The sequence below is a fragment of the Phyllostomus hastatus genome, unplaced genomic scaffold (assembly GCF_019186645.2).
Source record: "Phyllostomus hastatus isolate PE091 unplaced genomic scaffold, TTU_PhHast_1.1 phas_contig_1162, whole genome shotgun sequence".
Classification (NCBI taxonomy): domain Eukaryota; kingdom Metazoa; phylum Chordata; class Mammalia; order Chiroptera; family Phyllostomidae; genus Phyllostomus; species Phyllostomus hastatus.
In genome coordinates, this window is record NW_025333537.1 from 2,083,828 (window position 1) to 2,108,710 (window position 24,883).

The window sequence follows — 24,883 nt, forward strand, 5'->3', positions numbered from 1 at the left end:
ACATTAATAACCATCTCTCCTCCCCAGATGAGGAAGGAGACACTGAACGACTTGGTCAAGATCCCTCAGCTTAGGTTAGGGCTTAACTCAAAAGCCTTGATCCTTCCACCACGCCCTGCTGCCCACCCAAGTCCATGCACTGCAAACATAAAACACGTGACAGATCTCTGCCAAATGTTTGTTTCTCAAGAGGATAATAAGCTTCAGGTTGGACATGCCTAGTGCCTACCAATCACATAGGACAGAGAGTCGAGTCTAGTCAGCCCCTGCCCTAGCCTTGTTTGTTCGATGAGAGTGTGCAAGTGCCACCCCCTGGGAGGTCCTAGTGGGGAAAGCACACTGCGGGGGGCCAGCAAGCCCCAGCGCTCCCTGAGCACCAGCTACAACTGCTGCCCCACTCCAGAGAAGCACGACAGCCACCGAACCCCTGAGTCTCCAAGAAGGGCAATTTAGGACCTAAGATGAGAAGTGAGACATTCCTGGATTCAATGCTTTTAGATTCAACCTTGATTTAAGTCCCAAATGTCCGCCTTTTGTCATGCGGTGATTTTGCGGAGGCCTGGTTTGGGTGGCAGAAGCTAAGGCACTGGGCTGATGAGAGAACTTGCTGCATCTTTGTGAGACACTTTAACAGTCATTTTGGGAACGGGGTGGGAATCAATTCATCGATATTCAGCACTAAGCCGGGAATGCAGTCAACTGTCTGGGTTAGCTGATCTAGACTTGTCGACTCTTAACAGTTCTAGTGAACTAACAAAAACTTTATTTCTTTGTGGAAAGTGGTCACCAAATGAGAGGTAAGACTTGAGTAGAAGCTGGAAATGTACAACTCTGAAGTGACTGAGAGACAGAGCCTGGACAAGCCTTTTCTGATCCACAGGCATCTGCACACGGCAAGGGTCTGCCGGCCAGCAGCCCCTGCAGCCTGCCTTGAAAAGCAGACAGCTCACACTCACTCAGGTGCCACAAATACTGGGGTTTTTGTCCCCAGAGTACTTACAGCAACAATCTCCTGTTTCCTAGGATTGATCACCCTCACTTTCTTGTCTTTGGAAGCCGTGCAGATCAGACTGCCGTTCCGGTTCCAGCTCACGTTGTAAATCATGTCCGAATGCATATCGTCCAGGTTTATCAGGGCTTCCCCGGTCCCCACGTTCCAGATGATGATGGCATTATCACAGCCTGAGAGCAAGCACAAGCACGCCCGCAGACATTAGAAATACATGTACAGCAGCACACTCATGAAAACTACAAAGATATGCACTGAGAGAAGGGTGCTTATAAGAGGCCCTACTGACTAGGAGTTAAAAACTGAAGTGACCAAAACAATGACAGTTGTGTAAAGGAAATCAGTGTTAAAGGAAAAATTACAACCTGTTAGGTCTGGGTTTGTATGAAACGAATAAACACAACCACCAAACAAAACAAAGAACTGCAAGAAAATGGAATTCTACGTTTTTTAAAGAGTTCACGGGGCGAGTGGACACCAAGTAATTGTCGGTTTCCTTTCCCAGTAAAACAAGTGTCAGAATGAATACAGCTCACTTCTTTTCCAGAGGAACTAAAAATAAAGAGCTGAAATAACTGTTTAGGACACTCAACACAGGTGGTGGGGGGCAGGCTATTCAAATCAATGATGCTGTATAACGTGGTCTTGGATTAAATGCACAGCAAATTGCAGTGAGTTTAAGTACAGGGGAGAGAACATAGGCCGAGACTGGCCTGACCTGAGAAGCCCAACTAATCACACAGGCACGGAGATTCAGAAACTGGCCCCGGGGGGCCGCACTGCTGACTCAGCCACAGCGCCTCGCCGCACCCACACCCTTCCTTCAAGGTCTGCCCTGAGTCTCTGAGACCCCTTCGAAAACAGCATCATTTGTTGCTTCCAGGACATTATCTCAAGGATGAAGGAAAAATAAGGAATGGACATGCTGAAAGTGAATTCTTGCCAATAAACCAATTTTGCGAGCACTTCAGGAAAGTTAGCCACTAAATACCCAGAACACCTAAATTACCCGAGAGGGAGAAGCAGGGAAGGGCGGACACACTGCACAACACTACGAGAAGCTGGAGTGGAGCTCTAGGGCGGAGACTGACCCTTCCTCTGCCTTCTTCATCACAGGCGAACAGGTAACTTCAGCCACCAAGGACGGATCGCATAGTCTTAAAATATGCAGAACGCTGCAACCAACCGTTCCTCTCCTTTGCTTGCAAAGGGGAGCATGGGGATCAGCCTGCTGATACTACCGTAAGTTTGACCTCAATGAGAAGAGCAGCGGGAAATTTTCCATGATGGAATTCCACCTTGGGAACTGTTTTCTCTCCTTATCAGACTGAGGTTCTGAGTAGAACAATGGAAGGGTTCCCAGGCACAGTCAATGTGATTTTAAAAGAAGAGAATCCTACGTAGTGTCTTTTTGAAAAGTAGTCCTTGGTTTCAGTAGGTACCTGGCATTACATTTTTTATTTAACTCACTATATCATCAACATCCTTTATTCCCAGTTAAAAACTGAACTGCCCCCCCTTCTCTGGTCAAGGGAAAGAGCTTCAAAATTCTACCACTAACGTTAGTGTCCTTTTTTATAAGCCAATTGCATTAAGGTGTAATTTGCACACAACACAGTGCACCTGTCAGAAGCATACACTCATTAAGTTCTGACAAACATGAATTCACGTAGCCACCATCGCAATCAAAATACAGGGTATTTCCATCACCCCGCAGAGCTTCCTCTTGCCCTTTGTACCGCTTCTCTTTTTAAAAGAAGGTAAAATCTAAAGTGCTTTGAAAGTGAAAAATCAGAAACAACCTCAAAGTCCAGAAATAAGGGGCTGATTTAAAAAATTGAGGTATCCCAACAATGGACTCTTCAGGGGGTCATTAAAAATATGGGACGACCATTACAGGCACAGGAAAAAGACCACACACGCAAAGTCTCTCATCCATCTTCATGATCAACAACACTTATGTGTGTTCAGAAATATCTTCTGGAAAGAAACACCAAATGGTAATAATGATGGTCCCTCTGGGTGGTGGGATTACAAGTGATTTTTCTTTTCTTCCTTTTGTTTATATGAATTCTCTATAATATACACATACTACTTGTATAAGGAGAAAAATGTAAGTATTTCTTAAAAGGAAGAAGGATATTTGCCTAACAGGGTCACCTGGAAGTTGGCAGCAACACCAGGCCGGAACCCAGAGCTCCTGGTTCCCCCTGTGTCCCATCTCCTACATCAGGAATGACTAAAACTGTGGTCCGTGGGGGCTCCCAGCAGGAACCACGGACCTGCTGAAATTACAGGCAAATAAATAGGCAGGTATCTGTTCATTTTTTTTTATGTAGGAAGTCTTCACCTCCCACCGACTGTGCGAGCGGCCCGAGCACACGTGCACAGGCGGTCGGGGGAAGCACTGCGTCTCAGCGCCTCACCACGGATTCCTGATGACCTACTCCAAACCGCTCAGGACTCAGCCACACGCATCTGCTGCTCCCCTCCACAAAAAAAAGGTGCAAGAAGCAACGACAAGGGAAAAGAGAGGACTGTGTGGCCCCTACCTGCGCTAAGAAGCACGTTGCGGGCGGTCGGGTGCCAGGCCACAATGCCCACTCTCTTTGAGTGGCCTTCTAAAATCACCACAGGTTCGGTCAGGGAAAGGGTGAGCCCGTTTTCCGGAATCTGCCACACCTGTTGGAAAGGGAAGACAAAGATGATCCATCTTTCATGACCACATTTACAGTGATCGTCAGTTTGGAGACTTGTTCTGCATGCACGGAACATACAAGAATGGCCTTTGAACGAAATGCAGAATAATGTGAAATGGCTGTGTACAGTTGTTCTTAAAAATGTAGTAAGGTAGTAAAGGCTAGAATATGTGTAAGGTCTACAAAATGTTATCTGTCCACTTTAATATTCGTTGAGATTTTATTTTAAATTCCCTGTTAAGTTCTAAACTCTGGTCAGAAGCATGCAAAAAAAAAAAAAAGAAAAGAAAAGAAAAATACAAAAGAACTGAAGCACCCGTGAAAGGCAGCAGAGGGTGAGATCCTCTAAGTCCATGGTTCCTGAAGAAAAGAGCAAAATTGACCCACCAAGGGCTCTTTCGGAGTGGTACGGTTTTGTTTTTATGTAAGTATTTATTGATTTTAGAGAGAGAGGAAAGGAGAAGGAAAGAGAGAAAGAAACATCGACTGGTTGCCTCCCATACATGCCCTGACCGGGGATCAACTTCGAAACCTAGGAATGTGCCCGACCAGGAATCGAACCCCCAACCTTTTGGTGTATGGGACAATGCTTCAGCCAGCTGAGCCACACCAGCCAGGGTGGGTATGGTACAGTTTTAAAAGACATCATATTTTCTATAATTTTACATTTGGAAAATAAAAATACACCTAATAGTTTTGCAATATGTATCAGAGAAAATCAATTCTCTTACAAAAGCGAAAACAAACACAGTGGGCCTCCTCAAAATTAAAAACTTTGGGTTTCAAAGGATACCATCGAGAAAGTGAAAGACAACCCACAGAAAGAGAAAAAATTGTGAGTGATACACCTGATAAGGAACTTCTATCTAGAATATATAAAAAACTTTTACAACTCAGAAAAGAAGTTCAACAGTTTTAGTCATTAGGGAAGTGGAAATCAAAAACCACCATGAAACATCACTTCACACCCACTAGGAGACTGGAATAAAAAAGACATAACAAGTATTGGTGAGGAGGGCGAGAACTCAGAGTCCTCATGCGCTGCTGGAAGGAATGTAAAACAGTGCAGCACTACGTAAAACGCTCTGGAAGTTCCACAGTTGTCACACGACCCAGCAAGACCACTCCTAGGTAAGAGAAGTAACACCACTTCTATCCAAGAGAAATGAAACTTGTACCTGAATGTTCACAGGGGCATTATCTGTAATAGCCAAAAGGTAAAAACAACCCAAATGTCCAGCAACTGATAAAATTAATACACAAAATGTGGTATGTCTATACAACGGAGTACTATTTAGCCATAAAAGGAATGAAGTACTGTCCTGGCCGGTGTGGCTCAGTTGGTTAGAGCATCATCTCGTAAACCAAAAGGTGGCAGCTTTGATTCCTGGTCAGGGCACACGCCTGGGTTGCAGGTTCAGCCCCTGGTCAGGGCGTGTATAACAGGCAACCAACTGATGCTTCTCTCCCTATCTGTCCCTCCCTTCCCTCTCTCTAAAATCAGTAAATATGTCCTCGGGTGAGGATTTAAAAAAAGCTTACAAAGGAATAAAGTACTAATAGTGCTACAACAGGGACAGTGCTGGAAAACATGATGCTAAGTGAAAGAAGCCAGTCACAAAAGACCACAAATGGTAGGCTCCGTGGACATGGAAGGTCCAGGGTAGGAAAAGATACAGAGACAGAAAGTAGATTAGTGGTTGCTTCGTGCTAGGGAACTGGGGAATGGTAATAGCTCCAAGACATGGGGATTCTTTTGAAGGTGGTGAAAATATTCTAAAATTATCTATGGTGATGGTTGTACATATCTGTAAATATACTAAAAACCACTGAATTGTACACTTTAAAACAGGTGAACTATATGTGACTTATATCTCGGAGGATTCACCGTATCTTACTGGGGACATGCCTGGGCAGCAAGGGGACAGGAGGACAGAAAAGCATCAGAATACGTTCAACAATGGAAGACCCGGGTTGTCCCAGACCCAAGAACCACCCTCTGAGAAGAAAGGTGCTGAGTCACAGCTAAGCTCAACAGCACCAGGAACCCTGTAGAAAACCAGACATTAGGATATATTTAAGTTTGTGAAAAGGCTCAAATGAAAAGTAATCATCTTATATACGAAGATTAAAAGAAGTAATTTACCAGAAAAAAAAAAGATTTTAAGGAACTAGTTCATGAAAAATTTAGAACTTGCCAGTAAAAAATCATGCTCAACAGTGGAACAAGTGAGAAACAGAATTTTCCTTTCTTGGGGATTTTTAAGATGCAAACAACTGTCTGTTTGCTTAGTGGAAGAGAGAGAGGGAGGGAGTAGCTGAGTGTTTAGGGGTCAGCCCAATCTGTTGTCCTGTAAAAACATTAGAACAAAAAGTTTTCCATTCTGAAGACTGGGAAAAGTCTTCCAGTTAAGTGGCCATTCATTTTTACAGCTAAATACAACTCCTTATGCAAATCACAGCAAAATAAATATGGCTTTTCAAGCCCATGTTTAGGATGTCACTCATTTCCCCTGAACCCTCATCATTCAGCAAAATTTAAACAAAACAGATGCAAACAAGCACAGAAGGCGAACAGAAACCCTGGCTTGCCCTCTCTGCGTCCGTCACCCAGACCACAGCCTCTCCCCTGGGGGAGTGTGGGCTTCCACTCCCTCTCCCCACCTGCCCAGCACCAAACATGCTTGCATCCTGATAAGCACTATTTTTATCCAAGAATTTACAATTAGTAAAACTGCTCCAAATTGAACTTGGCTATCTAATATAAAAGAAGGTTGAAATTTTGAACAGAACCAACAGGAAATGACCACTAATCTGATCAAAGCATGAGGTTGGCAGAGAAACAATCTCGATATGAGACTTTAGTGACTCAACAGGAAATGCATCCTGCAAGATGAATTCTGACCCAGGCTTAGAGGGGAATGGTAATACCACCTACTACCTCCAGATGGCATCATAAACACGGGCTGCTGGGTTTTCTTGCAATGATTGCAAAACCTCTGTGCCTGACTGACCACGATTAAATAAATAGTGTGCTTTCTAAGTCCTTAATGAAGCATGGAGTGATGGGATGCTCTGGTTACAATCAGCATTTCCAGATTAAATGTTAGGATGGAAGCAGAGCTCACCGTGGCACTTCACTTTTCCCTTTCTCTAGCTTCTTCAGCCCTCTTTTCGTGAACTGCAAGGAAATTTTAATGCTGAAGCAAAAATACTTACACAAATTTTTAAAATAAGAACGTTCTTTTTCTTCTACATGTCACTGCTGGAAGATTCAATGGTTCCTTCAACCAGGTTCATGCATTAAATACAGGCCTCTAACCCCTTTTACTACCTTGGTTGCTCATTCACACAACACATTTCTGGAGCGCCCACTACGAGGCAATCCTTATCAGGCAAGGTGGGAAAGAGTGAGGAAAGCAGAAATGTCCATGAGACCGAAACCAAAGATGGCAAGGACAAAGGCTACAACCTGCATGCGCTCTGGGGCCAAAGGGATCCTCATTTAGATTCTGCCCGGGCCACTGACTGCGATGGTCCCGGGCAGACAACTCAGTAGCACTGTGCACAGAGGCGACATCAGCACCTGCCCTTCCTAGGGCTGCTGTGAGGGTTAAAGGAGTTGATTAGGCCCAGAGAGCAATACTTGGCATACACAACCAGTGCCCCCAAATGCAGAGACAGCACAGTGCAGGGGTTAAGAATATGGGCTCCCAAAGTTGAACAGACCATTCAGTTCCTGATTCGCCCACACATCATCTGTATGACCTTGGAGACATTCACCTAACCTGTCTGGGCCTTAAGTTTCCTCACCTATAAAATGGAAGTAGTGATAAACCTGCCCTCATGGAGCCTAAGGCGTTTAGAATAATGCCTGGCATCAGGCAGGCTCTGGGTAAGTGCTAACTACTGGTATTACCAGGAAGCCACGCAGCGTGTATAAATAAGGCGATGCTGGTGTAAGTCAAGTGCTCAGCAAAAATACAAGTGTCATGAGGTTAGCTTCTTGCTGTTCAAGTTTGCTATGTCCAGGAAGGCTCTCTAGGGAGATGACCTCTAAGGACAAATAGGAATCTGGTGACAGGAGGAAGAAGGAAAGAAGGAAGGGGATAAGGAAGGAAATCCAAAACACAGATGCATATAGCAATTTTCTAAAAACTGAATGCCCCAAGGAGGCTGGCTGAGCAGCTGACAGGAAAAGGCCAGCGTAACCAAGATAGCACAGGCACGAGGACTTACAGGAGGAGGAGAAAGGGACTGGAAAAGCCTGAAAACTAAATGAAAAGATGCTGGAACTCTCGCCTCTGCTGGTAAATAAAGGTGGTGTTGTTCTCCATTGTGGACTGTGGAAAGGAGCCGGCAGAGCTGTAAGTCTTTCCATACGAAGTGTGCACACCCCATGGTTGGCGCCCGCTGGCCCTACTCACAGGCCTGTCATTATGTGGCTCTTTGCCCTTTTTAGGACTGCCTGCTGCTTCCGGGCACTGGCCTTCCAGGGTGAACTGAAGGGGTCTTGCTTTCTGCAGCACAAGCACAGCAGACAGCAGAGGTGCCACCCAGTGCCTGTTCAGTGCTCTTGTGTGTGACCTGGGACGCATCCTGGTGTGGCAGAAAGAGCATCCTGGGTGTCAGAAGTCACTAGGGCTCCGGGGCCCCCATCAGAGCTGGGACACTAACTGAGCTAACTGGCCATGTTAGCATTAAAAAGGGACTTCACAGCCCTGGCCCTGCAGCTCCTTTAAGCACATGTTCAGGAACTACTGTTATCACCGCCATCATTTTCATGAAGTTCTGACTGAAAAAAGGACATCTCAAGAGAACATTTCCAACAAGAAAAAAGGAAAATTGAGAAACTTATTTAGGCTTCTTCTCTCAAGTAGTAATTAAGTGCAATTTGTTAGATGGCTTTATTTCTAAAACACAGTGCAAAGTTAAAGCACACAAAGTGACTCCTGACACTGCTGCCCTATCTTATACGCCCATCCGGAACTTGCTACTGGGCTAGGCACTAGAGTTATAGCCATGAGAAGAGCTATTCCCCGAAAAGCTGTATTTTTTAAATGTGAAGGAAACCAATTCCAAAGGGAAAATGAGGGAAACCAATGATCTTGAGAGGCAGGAAGGGGTGCACAGATTCTGTGGCAGCTGCGGAGCAGCACAGCCCCAAGGGGAAGCACGCACCATGGCACGGCATTAGTAAACGAGCCATGACATTAGGAACGGCATTACTGTGGGGAAGATCGAAGATAGATTTGGGTCTGCTGGGTTCTGACCTGCCGAGGCTCCCATACCCACTGGCTGACGGCCAGGTGTAACCCGTACAAGACGGGAATGACAGGAAGCCCCGCTGAAGCAGTGAGAGGGACGGGAATCCTGAGGACCGTGCTCTCGTCACCAATGACATCGCCGCCGTTTTTATTTCAAAACAAAAACTGTATTAGAAAACGTCACAACAGAAGCGAAAATGTGTTAAAGAGGGAGTTTGTTTTTGCTGATTCCCACAGAAGTGTGAGACTGAGGAAAATGGAAGCGTCCATTTCAACACCATCATTTGGGACTGTTCAGGTCAGAACATCTAGCCGGAGACAAGCAAGAAGACACCGACTCTGCCTTCAAGATCTCTCGCTCTCCCAGACTCTGTAAGAACCAGCTGTGCAACCCCGCTGAATCAGCCAGTTTCTGCATTTGTGTTTGATTACTGCCCTGCAGATAAAGGACAACGTTGAGTCAACGCCATTTACAAAACTTAATTTGGCTGCTCTCTGTGTTATTTACAGCACTATTCTTTCCTTGGAGCTAACATTTTCCCAAGTACAATACTAGTAGCCACAATCTCTAAAGCTCTCCGTGAGAAGACACGGTTGGAGAAAAAAACAGTACAAAAAATATGGAAAACCTAGGAGTGAAGTATAGTTTCTAGGAGGAAGGCTTATGTAACTGAATTTGCTGAAACATCACTTCAAATGGAAGTACATTAAAAGAATTGATAGTACCTTAAATGCACATTAAAGTACATTTAATTATGCCAACATAATTCACGTTTAGGCTGCTCACAGAAGCCATCTCTGAAAGATGGAGGAACATACCGTGAGGCCGGCTCCTTCTCCTGAGACTTCAATCAAAGTGACATTACTGTCATGAAATCAATGCTTGCAAAATTAGCAAATCAATGCTTAAGTGCTTAGGACTTAATGGAATTATCCCATAAATATAAGAAGCAGTTTTTTAAATGAATTTAATCATTTTACAGTTCATTTCATAAACCAGTTCTACTGTATTTTTTCTACTGAATATTTTGCTAAAGATATTCTTATGCTGTGAATACACTTACAGGTAGGTACAGGTAGGTACATATCAAAATTCACTGCAAAAATAACTAATTATACATTGATACCTTCCTTGATCCCTTCAATTGGCATGTTCACCATAATATTATTATTATTATTATTACAAGCTTACACGTAAGGCAACGGAGACCGAAGCGTCTGTGCGACCTGCACGTGCTCGGAACGCCCAGGCTCGGGCTTCTCTCGGTGCCCTCCTTCTGCTAGGCCAGGCCTTGACACACTCGCCCCTGTTTGCAGCTCACAGGTCAGACCAACAGCCCAGGCTTGGGAAACTACAGAGAACTTTTCTTTCTTTTTTTTTTTAATGGATGTTGTTTGAAACCATTCAATCTACTGTATGGTATTCTTTTACCTTCAGGAAAGCAAAGTAGAACCTTAGGTATTAAGAAGCAGGTGGGGTAGGAGATGATCAACTACTTCCTCCAAATTTCATTTCACCTGCTAAGCTATAAAAACTTCTTGTGATTACCCCAATAACAGTAACAAGTGATTTGGGGAACATTAAGCGATTAAAATCAGTGCCATACTTAAGGGCTTAACAGAAGCTAAGAGGAGGATTTATCCCAAAGCATTACATATTATTTAATTTACAAAATACTCACTGGGGATGCCAATACAGATACAATGTTAGAAGGTTCTGGGAAGGTGGCAGCATAGTTTTGGGATCATCCCGAGTCCCTCCATAAAAACACAGAGCGAGCAGAAAACAAAACCAAACAAACACCGAGGAACAGCATTTACACAAAACTAGGTGATAATCTCCAAATACAAGTCAGTGGAGAAACCTCACCAACAGCAAGGTAACCTGCGTGTTATCTGCCCCTGTGGGGAAAAATCACGGGGCATCAGTGAGGCGCCTCCCAGACCTGAGAACAGCAGGCCAGCGTGAGACCCGCAATGGGAACTGGGAGCAGTAGCCCCTCTCCAGCCACAGGTGAATATAAGGGCCTGCAACAAAAGGTGCAAGGGGCCGGAGCAGTCTTGACCCCAACGGCCTAAGAAACCAAACAGAGGACAGGCCTCCTTTCCAAGACAGGCCCCACACTGAGGAGACATTTGAGGAACTGAAATGAAATCTGAGCAGGATAGAAATAAGAGGAACAGAGGATGAGAAAAGCCAAATAAAGGCAGACCAGAAAAATCCCAGAAAGCAAGCCACCATGTTTCAGAACACTACCTGGAAATGACAGAAGGTGGAGCTCTGTGAAGTTAAAACAGCTGGGTGAACCAAGCCTATCTCAAAAAGTCTCGCCAAAGGGTTCGAACCTGAATCTGACCACACTTCAGGATCCAGCAGCCAATTTGCACAAAATTCAGAGGACTGAGGGTATGTTGAATTGCACCATGAGGGTACAATCAGTGAAATCTACACTGTTGAAAGATACAGGTCAAAGTTCAGACTTCAACAGATATCAATACACTGATAAGGATAAGATAAGGATGGAGGAGGACTGTGAAAGACTTAAAAGACATACCAAGTTTTTAGAACTTGCAAGACTAAGCTAGAGTGTCTAGAGATGCACAACTGATTAAAACCATTAAGAAAGGCAAGGACTTGGGTCCTGGACTGTTTCCTCCTGGAGAGAAGAGGAGGCCCGGCCACCCACACTTGGGCAGAATAAGCAAAAACATGAGCCTCAGGTACCGGTAACAGAGTCTGGAATGTGCACACTGATGGCAGGACCCCAAGCAGCTTGTCTTGGACCATTAGGCAGTCTTGAAGGTGGCAGCCAGCACTGAGATGGTGCAGTGAAAGGCACCAAACTGAGTAAAACAAGATGAGTGAGGCCTAAGTCTCTCTTCTAGGCTCTAGAACAAAGCAAAGTTCTTTGGCTCACAGTGGTGCTTTCTAGAGAGAAATATGCACAATAAGCAAACCAGGAAATAATACATAATATAAAAGATGCCATGAATAAAAATGAATTAGACTACGGAGGATGCAAAGTAACTGGGGTATCTTTTTATGCTGGGTGGTCAGAGGAAGTCTCTTTGATGACATAGCCAAATGGCTACTGCAGTTTTGAGTCTCAAATTGTATGTCACTGGGCATTTATCTCAGAGAAATGAAAACTCATATCTATATAAAAATATGCATAAAGCATTATTTAGAGTAGCTGAACCAGGAAACAACCCAAATGTCCTTCAGTGGTGAATGGTTAAACAGACTGTGGCACGTCCATGTCACGGAATACTTCTCTGCAATTAAAAGGAATGAACCACTGGAACTGAAACACAAGACAGCTTGGATGGCTCTCAAGGGAACCACGCTAAGTGGAAAAAGTCAATTTCAAAATGTTACATTCTGTACAATTCTACTCTTAACATTCTTGAAATGACAACATTATACAGATAAATAACAGACCAGTGGTCGTCATGGTGTAAGAGGCAAAGGCAAAGGAGACGACTATAAAAGGATGGCATCGGGGCTCACCCTTGTGATGCAACTGTATCTTGGCTGTGGTACTGGTCACATGTGATATCTACACATATGATAAAATCGCAAAGAACTAAATACACGCGCGCGCAAGTGCACACAAAAGTGAGTGAAATCTGAATAGGGTGAGTGGGCTACATCAATGTCCATTTCCTGGTTCTGATATTACACTGCACTCACGCAAGATGTGACCACTGGAGGAAAGTGAGTGAAGAGGGTACTGGATTTCTGCTATTTCTTACAACTGCATGTGAATCTATAATAATTCCAAAATAAAAAGTTAAAAAACATTTTTTTTTTCTGTAGAAGAAAAAAGAAAAGAAAAGGCAAGGGAGGGAGCATTAGAAAAGTTGGGACAGTCGTTACCTTTTGGGAGGGAGGGGGCTGTGATTGAAATGGAATGCATGGCTAAGGAAGATTTTTTTCCTTTTTAATTTTTAAAAGATTTTATTTATTTATTTCTCGAGAGGGGATAAGGGAGGGAAAAAGACAGGGAGAGAAACATTGATGTGTGACAGATACATTGATCGGCCTGCAACCCAGGCGTGTGCCCTGACTGGGAATCAAACCGGTGACCTTTTGGTTCGCAGGCTGGCACTCAATCCACTGAGCCATACCAGCCAGGCTGAAGTTTTTTTTCTTGACTGGCATGGTGGTTCCAGAGTGTTCTCTTTGTAATAATAAATCACTTACCTCAATTCACTAAACTTTAGTGTTTTTTATAATACAAGTTTTGGGTTGTTTTTTTCAAAGGGGCAACATGGCCAGTAATGCTTAGAGACGGAGATGGACCGAACCTGCTTCTTCAAGAGACGGTAAGACTCTCAGTTTAAGATTTTGGCATTAGGTCAAAATGCTGTTCCTATCCCCTAGCAAAATGTGTCTGTGACCATTAAAATGGTCAATTTAGCAAAGCGCATCAAACAGAACAATTCCTTTTAACAGCAGCATATTTCTTTCATATGCTCTGGCTGCCAAAATTATGAGATCACAGGAGGCACTATACTCAGCCAAAAGTCCATGAGGAAGAATGAGTAAATGTTTAAATGACACAATTCAGGAATTAACTTGTATTTGTGCAAAATAATTTTTATTAATAAAGGCTACCAAACAATGTTTCTTAGTCTGGTTCAGTCCACAGACAGTGAAGAGGGAAATAAAAGCAGAGGGGCCCCCCAGCTCCCCACCTGGTGTGCGTGAGACTGCCTGCAACTTGACACAGGGACCACCTCCACCTATTTCGGTACATGTTTCAGTACTCCCCATCCATGCCAAGCCTAACCTTTTCAACATATTTTGAGCTAGGATTAAAAACTGACCAAATCAATAATTACATTTTAAGACTAAGAAGAACATAATGCAGAACCAGAAGCTGTACTTTAAAAAGCACCCCAGAGCCTGGTTTCATGTGTAACCTACTTTTGGAATCCAAATGAGGGGATATGAAGAACTGACTCTAAAAATCTTTCAAAATGTTTGGATAGCTGCATAAAAAGGCATTTCTCTCTTTTTTAAAGATTTTATTTATTTATTTTTAGAGAGGGAAGGGAGGGAGAAAGAGAGTGAGAGAGAGAGAGCGAGCAAGAGAGAGAGAGAGAGAGAGAGAGAGAGAGAGAGAGAGAGAGAGAGAGAAACATCAATGTGTGGTTGCCGTGGCCTGCAACCCAAGCATGTGCCCTGACTGGGAATCGAACCTGCAACACTTTGGTTCGTAGTCCACACTCAATCCACTGAGCTACACCAGCCAGGTATAAAAAGGAATTTCTTGACCGAGGTCCATAAGACAGAACATACTGCCTGGCATTAGCTTGGACAGCACTTGCAACAACTCTTCACCATCTCTCAGTACCTGTTACATACCACTTTTAATCCTTCATATACCTCTGGGATCTTTATTTTACTGTGATGTACAATTCCCGGTAGCAGTTTTTTCTCTCCTTTTTGGGGGGCAGGGGTGGGTATTCACTGAATTACTGGAAAGTCATTTCAGTTTCTCTAAAATCTTCCCACAGAACCGTCAATAAGCATGCACAAACATGCAGTTATAACAATAGAAGAAAAAAAACAACCTCTTGATATAAGGGCTTATAAAAGGCTTACCTGCTATTAAACTTGACTATCGCTAAAACTTGTATAATCCAATGGACAAAACCACTATGATTTTGTGTTTGTCAAACCTCTACTCTTTCTCCCTCCCTCTCTCCCTCCCTCTCTCTCCCTCTCTCTCTCACCCTCTCTCCCTCTCTCTCCCTCTCTCTCTCTCTCTCTCTCTGAAGGCAGCAGGTGAGGCTTACTGGCCTGTGTGCATGCCACACCCTGGGGAGCTTACCATAACCGTGCAGTCCTCGGAACCACTGGCAATGACCTGGTCGTTGTGTGGGCACCAATCTATGTCAAGCACTGGTCCTGTGTGGCCACACACTGTAGGGTAGGATTTGTCGATTCGACCCGTCTGAAAATAGAGAGGAACAAATTTACTATGTAACATCAATGCCACAGAGTTTGTGTTTTCTCAGATCCATTTCTCCTTTATTACCTCTATCCAAAAGTCTTGATGGTATACATATGATGACCTTCCTATCAGTTAATGCCAACTAGTAAGGACTGCTAACTTTCATTTCTAAAAATAGCTACTACTGAGGACACTCCACCAAATTAAGAATCCAAAATTCTAGTATCACAGTTTATTTAATCAACTCCACTAACAGACATAGCAAGAAAATACAAAAGTCTTTTACCAAAATATTTTTCTATGATAACCAAATTACAAATTGTATGTATTCCTACTGTAAAAACACTTAGTGTTATTCAAAATACAAAATATAACTTTTAATATAATAGGCTAACATTCCTGAATATACAAATTAACAGTTCTAGAAATGAACAGCACTGTGAGCAAGCAAAGATAAGGTAATAAAAAGAAATGCTTTAGTCCTGGCTGGGTAGCTCAGTTGGTTAGAGTGTTGTCCTGATACGACAAGGTTGTGGGTTCGATCCCTGGTCAGAGCACACATGAGAATCAACCAATAAATGTATAAATAAGTGAAACAACAATTTGATGTTTCCATCTCCCTGTCTCCCTCCCTCCCCCTTCCTCTCTCCCTAAAATCAATAAAAAAAATTAAAAATATTTAGTTATTGCTTCAGGGATAAAGGACATACTACATTTTAATGTCTCAATCTCTCCTCTTAAATCAACAGAAATGCCAACTGGACAGTGTAATTAAATTAACACAACCTAGACCTCGTCCATTACACAGTTCCACATCTCACTAAGAATACAATTGTTAATGTTGGTCATAAGTTGCCATCACAATTTGCTCATTTTTTTTAAAACATTTCAGATTTGTTTATTTGTTTATTACAATTTGCTCACGATACACATTTGAATCAGACAAGGTGATCTGGCTCAGACCAATTTTGTGTTAACCGGGGCAAATGCTGTTATAACAACAGGTGTACAAAAGCTACCCCCTTTTCCAAACGGGCTGATGTCAGCCCATGCTGAGGTTTCACACGCTCTAACAGCAGGGGAACAAAAAGGAACTCCTGCAACACAGACCTGAACCCATTCGGTGTTGCTGTTGCTCTCCTGTGATGGCAAGACAGCACAGCACTGGGGCAGGCCCTTGGCAGCATTTCAAGATCAGTGAATTCTATGATTCTGCCACTTTAACCTGGCTGTGGAAATCTCCGGAGAGCCAGTACGCTAAAGTGCAAAGGCCATCATCGGCTCCAGACTCAAAGAGATATGTTTCTAAGGCAGGCTCTCCTAATTAAACTGTGAGTGACCTTGGGCAAGTCAGATAATCTCTCTAAGCTTCAGATCATCATTTGTAAAATGAGTAACATTTTGTTACTGTGGATTACTGTGAGGATTAAATGAGATAATGTTTTAAGGTAAATCTTATCTGAGTATTATAATTACCTGTACACAGGATATAAAAAATCTAATTCTAGTACCTAAAATATAGTAAATACTCAATAAAAAACTACTTATTATTAGTTATTTACACAGAGTATATGGATTTACTCCATCCTTAGGAAGAATAAACATGTTATTTGTGTGCTTCCAGGGACCAGCCAGGGTGCTGAGTGTTGGAGATACAGAAGTGAGCAGGACAGCCTATCCTGGCTGAGCATGGAGTCCAGGGAAGAGGAGAGAGGGCATTTAAACCACTAATTACAGTGCAGCCTGAGATGCGCTCCACGGGGACAGGCACCAGGGTGGCAGGAACACACACAGAAGGGCATTCAAACAGGGTGTCACAGTCTTTGGGGAGGTTTCCTACAGAGAAAGGTTTAGTTTTAAGTTTAGGCGTGAAGATGGATGGACCTGTCTACAGACCTATGGCCTGAGTTTTTTCACATGCTTCCCCCCCTCTTTCTCTTGCAAAACTAATTAAATCCACTTTGAATCTCCTGAATTACATCCCCCCAGAAGGAACTCAGAAAAGAAAATGTCAATGAACAAGCACAATATTACACGGAGGCTGGCTGTTACAAGAAAAGCCACACGGCTCGTATACAGCAGAGCACCAATGGTGGGGAACCAGACTGTCTGGGCTGGAGCTGTGGCCCTGGCATTTTTTAGCTCAGCTCTGAGGTCCTGGCCAAATTATTTCATCTCTCAACCTCGGTTCTTCACTTGTAAAATGAGAACATAGTTCATTCTTTAAGAGCTGATGTGATAATTACCCGAGACAATCAAGGTCAAGTATTTATTTGGTACTGTCCCAGTACTTGAAGTGCTCAATAAATGTTACCCCAAATTTAACAACTGCCAGAACCTACCCTACCATAACCCTGATGGTCTCTTTCTTTAACAAAGAAACGGCTACTAAGCACCTTAGCCGGGTGGCTTTACCCAGTCCCCTTGTAACATCCTCACCAACACCGCGTGAGTGCTTCACCCCTGGAGCTACGGCCCCAAGCGCGTGTCCTGCTGCTCGAGCTGCTGCCGCTGGTGGACTCACAGGCGTCATTTTACGATGACATTATTAATATATCTGTGTATGATATTATTATTGTTATTTAAACCATAGATAATTACTCTTTTGAATGTGTGGCATTTCATAATTTTAAACATTCCGAGACAGGAAGGCCAGGATGAGCTCTGACGCACACTGAAACGGGCATCCCGGAGAGAGACAACGCGGAGAATGGAAACTGAAGAGATAACGGCTGAGAATTTTCCAGGGTCAATTAAAGGCATAAGTCTTCAGATTCAAGAGGCACAAGTCCCAGGCAGAGTAAGTAAAAATAAATCCACATTTATTGGCATCCTAATGCAATTTAGAACACCGAAAACAGAGATAAAGTCTCAAGAGTAGCCACCGAGGAAAGACAGATTACCTACAGGGAAAGTCATTTGACTATCTGTGGGCAGATTTCTCAAAAGCAATTACAGAAACAAAGACCCGGAGGGGACATAAAAATATACACTGGGTAGTTATACTAGAACAGACTTTAAAATAAAACGCAATATTAAAGATTGTTACATTTTAACATCCAAAGAAACAATTCATGAGGAAGCTACAGTCACTCTGAACTTTAAACTCATCTGACTACATAGCTTCAAAGTTATTAAAGCAAAAACAGACAAAATGTGGACTAAGAAATGTCCAAACCCATAGAGAATTTTTATGAGTTTATTTTAGCCAAATTGACGACATGTCAGGAAGCAAGAGCACAAATGCTCCAGAGAACACCAGTTTTGCAGTTTTTATACATTTGGAATTAAGGAAGGAACATAAGGAACATTACTTGAATGTGGGAGAAAGCCAGGTAGGGAAATCTCTATGACTGGATTACAGGGTAGTTAACAAGGTCATGTTAATCATATGCTTTATGCTTCTGAAGGGTCTGAAAAAGAGGCATTTGAAATGTGTTAACACAGATGCACAGAAACAATGGACAGGGAACCACATAAGGAAAAAATCACATGCGGAAAATATACCCTTTTCCTAGGGAAGTTACAGACCTGGGGCAGGACTACCCATCATGATGGTCAGTTAGCAATTATGATCAGATTGCCCTGTGAGATTACCTTTGATTAGATTCATTAGCCCCTTTTTTCTCCACAAGAGCTATAAGGAGAATTTAAAGAACTTAAGATATTTTAATAAATATGTAAGAGATCAAGCAGACAAAATTAATGTAAATATAGAAGACAAACAAAAGTCACTTGATCTAATGAATATGCACAACCTTGTAGCCAACATTTAAAATACATATTTGTTTCAAGCAAACATTAAACATTTTTTTAATGATTACGACACCACAAAACAAATCTAAAAAAAATACCAAGGAATCAATACCCCTATTGAGCATGTTCTGAGTCTAATGCGATACAATTAAAAACTGAAAAATAGAAACCAAAAATCTCTGATGCATCTAAGCCGTTTTAAATATACTAAATAATTCACACAGAAAATTATAAAGGCCAACAGACACTGAAACTGATAATAAATATAAGACTGAGATATTGTGGTTTATAAGATATTTGGTCTCCATCCACAGTTTCTGGTTCACAGCTCCCAAAACCCTTAAAATTTCCTAAGTGTTGAGAGTGATCAAGATGTCTTTTGTTATGCCAATGAGGTGACTTTGGGATCCCAACCAAGGATTGGGACTAGTCCTCAGGAAAACCAACCAGGTGATTAAAGGTCTAGACTGTTCAGTCCCACCCCCTGACCTCTGGGAAGGGGAGAGAGTGCATTGAGCTCAGCTGCTAATGGCCAATGATTCAGTCCATCACGACTACGTAATGGAGCCTCCATGAAACCCAGCAAGACAGCAGGCTGGTCTCTTGAGGAACACTTCCAATGCCATCACGCCAGGCCCCAAGCTCCAAAGGATAGACACTCCTTTGTTGGGGACCTCACCCAATGTATCTGGCTATTAACGCGTATCTTTTACTGTCCTTTGTAACAAATGTGTAATCTAGTGAGTAAAGAAGTTTTCCTGAGTTCTGTGAACGATTCTAGTAAATTAACCAAACCCAAGGAGGGGGTCTCTGAAGAATCTAACCTGTGAGTCAGAAGCCCAGGTAACAACCTAGGCTGGTGACTAGCACCCGGAGTATGTGTTGGGGGAGGAAGGCACTCTCGTAAGACTGAACCTTTAACCTGTGGAATGTGATGCTATCTCTGGGAAGATCGTATCAGAACCGAGTTGAATTCTGAAACATCCTGCTGGTGTGGAGAAGCCTACACGCACGCACAGAAATCGGATCTGAGAACCCTTTTCGGTGACCCATCAAAACTTGTAGGATATAGCTACAACAGATCTTCGGGGAAATTTTATAGCCTTAAATGCATATATGAGAGAAGACTGAAAATTAATGAGTTAAGCATCTAACCCAAGAAGTTAGAAAATAAACGGAGTAAACTCAAAGAACATAAAATTATGAGAAGAAACAAGAACAAAAGCAATAAACTGAATCAATACAATTAGATATGGAAGAAAGAAGGCACAAACACCAGGAATAAAAAAAGGGATATAATACAAATATGGTAGAAATTTACATGGTATGAATAAATATACTAGGAATAATATTTGATAATAAATTTGAAAACTTCAGATGAAATAGGCAATTTCCTGGATAAAAATCTAACTTACCAAACCTTGCTCAATAAAAAGAAAACCTGAATAGAACTATAACCAAAAGAACCAGTTAAGTACATTGCACACACTCCCATAAATCAAGCAGTCACTAAAAACCAAAAATCACTAGGACCAGATGCTTTTACAGGTGAACTTGACCAAACATTCAAACAAATGTTCCCAGAAAAGAGAAAGGAGAGGAGCACCACTGAACTCATCACATCAGGAATGTACACCTTCACACCAAAAGACAATATAAAGAGGAGAAACTGAAGTCTATGCAAACTCCCCTTTAAAAAAAAAGTAACCAAATTCAGGCATGTGGATTGGTCTCAAAAAAACATAAGTGAAAAGACAAGTTGCAGACTGGGAGAAGATGTATATGCAATACATAGACCTGACAAAGTCAACGGCAACCTCACAGAATGAAGGGCAAGTGATACGGGCAGAGACATCCCAGGGCAGGAAACCTGAAAAGCCAACAGATATATGAAAAGATAATCTCACTGGAATCAGGAACTGCAAAGTAAAACAATGAGGTAACATTTTATACCTACTGAAACTGGTGACAATTTAGAAGTCTAAATACCAGTGCTGACAAGTATGCTGTGAGAGAGGAACTTGGAACTGATCACAGCAGAGACTACCCTACCCCCGCCCCTTTGAGGGCAATCTGGACAGAGGTAGATGTAAAGATCACCACCCCTCAAAAGTCCCACCTCTAGCTGGTCTGCAAGAGAAAAGCCTCATATTTTGCACAAAGATTTTAACTGCAGAACTGTTGAGAATAGTGGGAAAAGCAAAACAAAACAACCAGAAGCAATTTAACTGTCCTTTGGTTTGGGAATAAATATCATATAAAAGTTCAACACATACAAAATAAGAGTCTGTTTAGATACATACACATGTAACAAAAGTATAAAAATATGATACATACCAACTTTGAGGAAACAAGTACCTCTGGGGAAGGAACAACGAGTACGGGGAATGGTATTTTAGCTACGTCTGTTATACTTTATTGTTTTTCAAAAGAGATATGAAACAAACATGGCAAAATATTAACATCTGTTTAATTTCGTGGGTGACTACATTATTTTTTGTCTGTTTGATTTGTTTCCTTTTTTAAAAGATTTTATTTATTTATTTTTAGAGAGGTGGGAAGGGAGGGAAAAAGAGAGAGAAACATCGATCGATTGCCCCCCACATACTCCAGCTGGGGACCTGGCCACAGCCCAGGCATGTGTCAGGAACAGGAATCGAACCAGTGACCTTCTGATCTGCAGTCTGGTGCTTAACCCACTGACCCATACCAGCCAGGGCTGTTCCTATATTTTAAAACAAATTAATAAAATAATAAACTTGAGAAACACCAATGTCTTGTTACTAACTTTACATATTTAAATAATCTTTACTCTCAAGGAAAAAAGGTTTTCTAGCTGAATTGTTTTATTTTATCCCAGGAACCTTGCATTCTTAGGCTCTCCCCAGCAACCCACACCTGGTATCTTGATGGCAAAGTTCTGAATTCTGAACTTCCAAGGACACCAAATAATTTTTTTTCAATCCAGGCTAAGAGCTTTTACTCAGACATAAAACAATTTGGGGGGAAAATCTGGACGTGCTAATACTGGTTGTTCTTAATTACAAACTGAGAAGCTTACTAAATGACTTTTTCGGGTTAAAATTAAGCAACCCTGGCTAAAAGTTAATAGCTGTTAACTAGTATTTGTCAGTCAAGTAAGATATTTAAGAACTTCTGCCTTTCTTAACTCAACCCTGACAAGTCTCTAGCATAAAAGCATGAGTCCAATATTTTCACAGGAATTTGAGTGTCATTTAAAGGGTAACTGCCATGTATTTCCTTCCTTTCTATCAAAAACAAATAATAACACCAACAACGAACACTTTTAGAGTGCTTACATTACATGTTAGAAGTTCTTTGAAAGCCCTTCCACCTTCCTTTCTCACAAGCACCTTTATGATATGGGGACTTCATTATCCCCATTTTCTTTTTTTCTTTTTTTTTTTAAAGAGTTCCAGTTTCTTTTTTTTTTTTTAAGATTTTATTTATTTATTTTTAGAGAGGGAAGGGAGGTGGGGGGAGAGAGAGAGAGACAGAGAGAGAGAGAGAGAGACAGAGAGAGACAGAGAGAGACAGAGAGAGACAGAGAGAGAGAGAGAGACAGAGAGACAGAGAGACAGAGAGACAGAGAGAGGCATCAATGTACGGTTGCTGGGGGTTATGGCCTGCAACCCAGGAATGTGCCCTGGCTGGGAATCGAACCTGGGACACTTTGGTTCCCAGCCCGCGCTCAATCCACTGAGCTATGCCAGCCAGGGCTATTATCCCCATTTTCTAAATAAGGAAACTGAAGTACAGAGAAAGTCAAGAAGCAGAGCTCCAAAACATCACTAGATTTCTATAGGGAAAGAAATTTCCACTAAGCCAGGGGGATGTGAAAAGGGCACAAAAGCAATGCTGAAATTATTGGCAGCTGGTCATCAGAAACAAGGAGTTAATAAAAAAGTAAATCCTGCAAACAGCTGCTTCCTCTGGTTGTGACATCATCATAAAGCCTTACGACAAATAAAATGGGGAAAGTAGAATCATACTGCAGCACAACAGAAAGGGGATTGACTAAATGTCTCACAGTGATAAAGGAACAAAAAGGAGATAAAAGTGTGAGAAAACTGGCATTTTTAACGTCCAACACACTGATAGCTCTACACACAGGATGTTCACAACACAGTCAAGTATCTGCTATCTTGCTTTCAAGGGCTAGTATCTCTTCATCTTTTCCTGCCAATAACAAAATCAAATTTTTAAAAAAGCACAGCACAGCTCACCCAATGAGTATACATTATTAAAAGGGCGGAGATGGGCAGCTGGACGCTGCTGAGAGCTCGAGCACACGGAAACTGAAGGCAACCATACAATATGGCCTTATATGGTGAAGAGGAGGACACATCGTTTCGGAGAGACATTTTGCACTAGGATCTAAATGAGAATGCATTTCTCATCCAGACCCATGACACAGCCTCATCTGTCATCCAGTTAATAAACCAAGGAATCCATGTCGAATTCGCTGGACTGTGAAGGACTGTCCAGAAAGTCATCTGCTGAAGTCGCAGACAACACAGCTTACCGGTACCTCTCAGCAGCAAATTTAAATGAACGCTGAGGCTGGAAGGAAGGTTTACAAGAATTTAATGCCTACTTTTAAACGTTTTTGACTAACTGGTGATATTTTAAGAACTATCCATCAATTTTCCAAGACTTATATAGAGCATAATTTCACTTACTAACAAACCAGTCCACTGTTTCATTAGGGATGTGTCACCTCAGTTGCATCATCTAGGGTAGTACTTACTTTTCTAGCATGGAAATGAACATTTAGCAGAGAATAAATAGCCGTTTAGAATTCCCCCTTTAAACACAGTTTTTTATTTACTGATTCTTACTAGTCCCAATCACAAGCCATAGGGAGACCTTTTATTGTTCCACTTTAGCTACAACTGCAAACGGTGGGCATTACCAGCAAGTCAACTCAAGTGGTAACAATGACCAACATCGAGGTCCCCAAATGCTCTGGCCCAGAGTCCAATTCAAAACTTGTGGGACATCAGTGAAATAGGTCAGGGCACCAGCTTACAGACACTATCTAAAAGATGCAATGGCCCGCCAGGGGCCAAGCAACATGAGCCCCAGGGAAAATTCCGCCTCCCAAGTGTGCGTACAGCTGGCACAAGAGAGAGGTGTGAGGGCACAATTTCCGTGTGGCGGGCCGAGGGGAGACTGGCGGCTTTGACGTGTTCCAGCAACCCTCACCGTGGCAGAAAACCTCCTAGACACCAGCACTATCATTTGTTTTAGCTTTGGGGAATGTCCTCAAACATTTCAAAGCAGGAAAACAAAAGACAAAAAACAAACAAAAAAAAGACCTTGGCAGAGCTCCTGGAGACTGATGCTTCAGCTAAACCCACGGGGTTAGGTGACACTTTCCCCCAATAGACACTTTTTTAAATGGGGGGAAAGGTGCATGAAATAAGAATTTAAGCATTGGTCCATATATAACTTCATCTAACTGCTCTAAGAAAGAATGTTCATAATTTTCAATAACTTTACAAAAACATTGCTCCTTAGGCATACAAAACTCAGTGTAACTCTCACGAAATAGTTCCAGTTGCAAGGATATTTGCCACCAATTTCAACGGAAAAGCACCATGGTTTCCACTTCATATAACTGTGTCTAACTTGTCACACCTCATTTCAAAAAAGAACCCACACTTCAGAAATGCACTCACGCTACATGCCTAGGCCAGTACATGCAATCAACACATTCTAAATACATACTAACAAACATATACAGAAATCTTCTCACAGATATGCTTCTACAGAGGAGTTCCACTCTGGGATGCGGTTTGAACGGAACTAATGGTGTATTACAGATGTACCCGCAGACATGGTAACGTATCCAGACTCTCAAAACTCAACATTGGGATGCTTCCAAAATGACCTATGCATTATATTACATTAAAGATCATTCAGAATGATTATTTCTTAATATAAGGGGGCCCCTCACGTGATAATTTTTGATCCACACTTTGGTTTGTTTAGGCTGAAGACATTACTAAACTGGTGCTAAGGAGATCAATCTCACAATCACCAGTTCCTTCCAAATGTCACACATTGTTAAAGCCACTCAATGCTACCCGCTACCCGGCAGCCTCACTCGTCCTCGTAACTAGCATGTTTTCACAGCTAGTAAACTCCCAGGGTGCTAGA

The 24,883-nt window shown here is 42.3% G+C and overlaps 1 protein-coding gene across 4 annotated transcripts in view; it reads right to left on the reverse strand.

Moving 5' to 3' along the window:
* The window catches only part of CORO1C (coronin 1C), a 72,828-nt gene that overhangs the window by 9,569 nt on the left and 38,376 nt on the right, over positions 1–24,883 (reverse strand). For all 4 annotated transcript variants that reach the window (XM_045844101.1, XM_045844107.1, XM_045844127.1 and 1 more), the window contains exons 3-5: positions 14,819–14,941; positions 3,562–3,691; positions 1,001–1,182 (exon numbers count right to left, since the gene is read on the reverse strand). In XM_045844101.1, the coding sequence (XP_045700057.1) occupies positions 1,001–1,182; positions 3,562–3,691; positions 14,819–14,941 (435 nt within the window). The remainder of the gene's footprint in view (positions 1–1,000; positions 1,183–3,561; positions 3,692–14,818; positions 14,942–24,883) is intronic.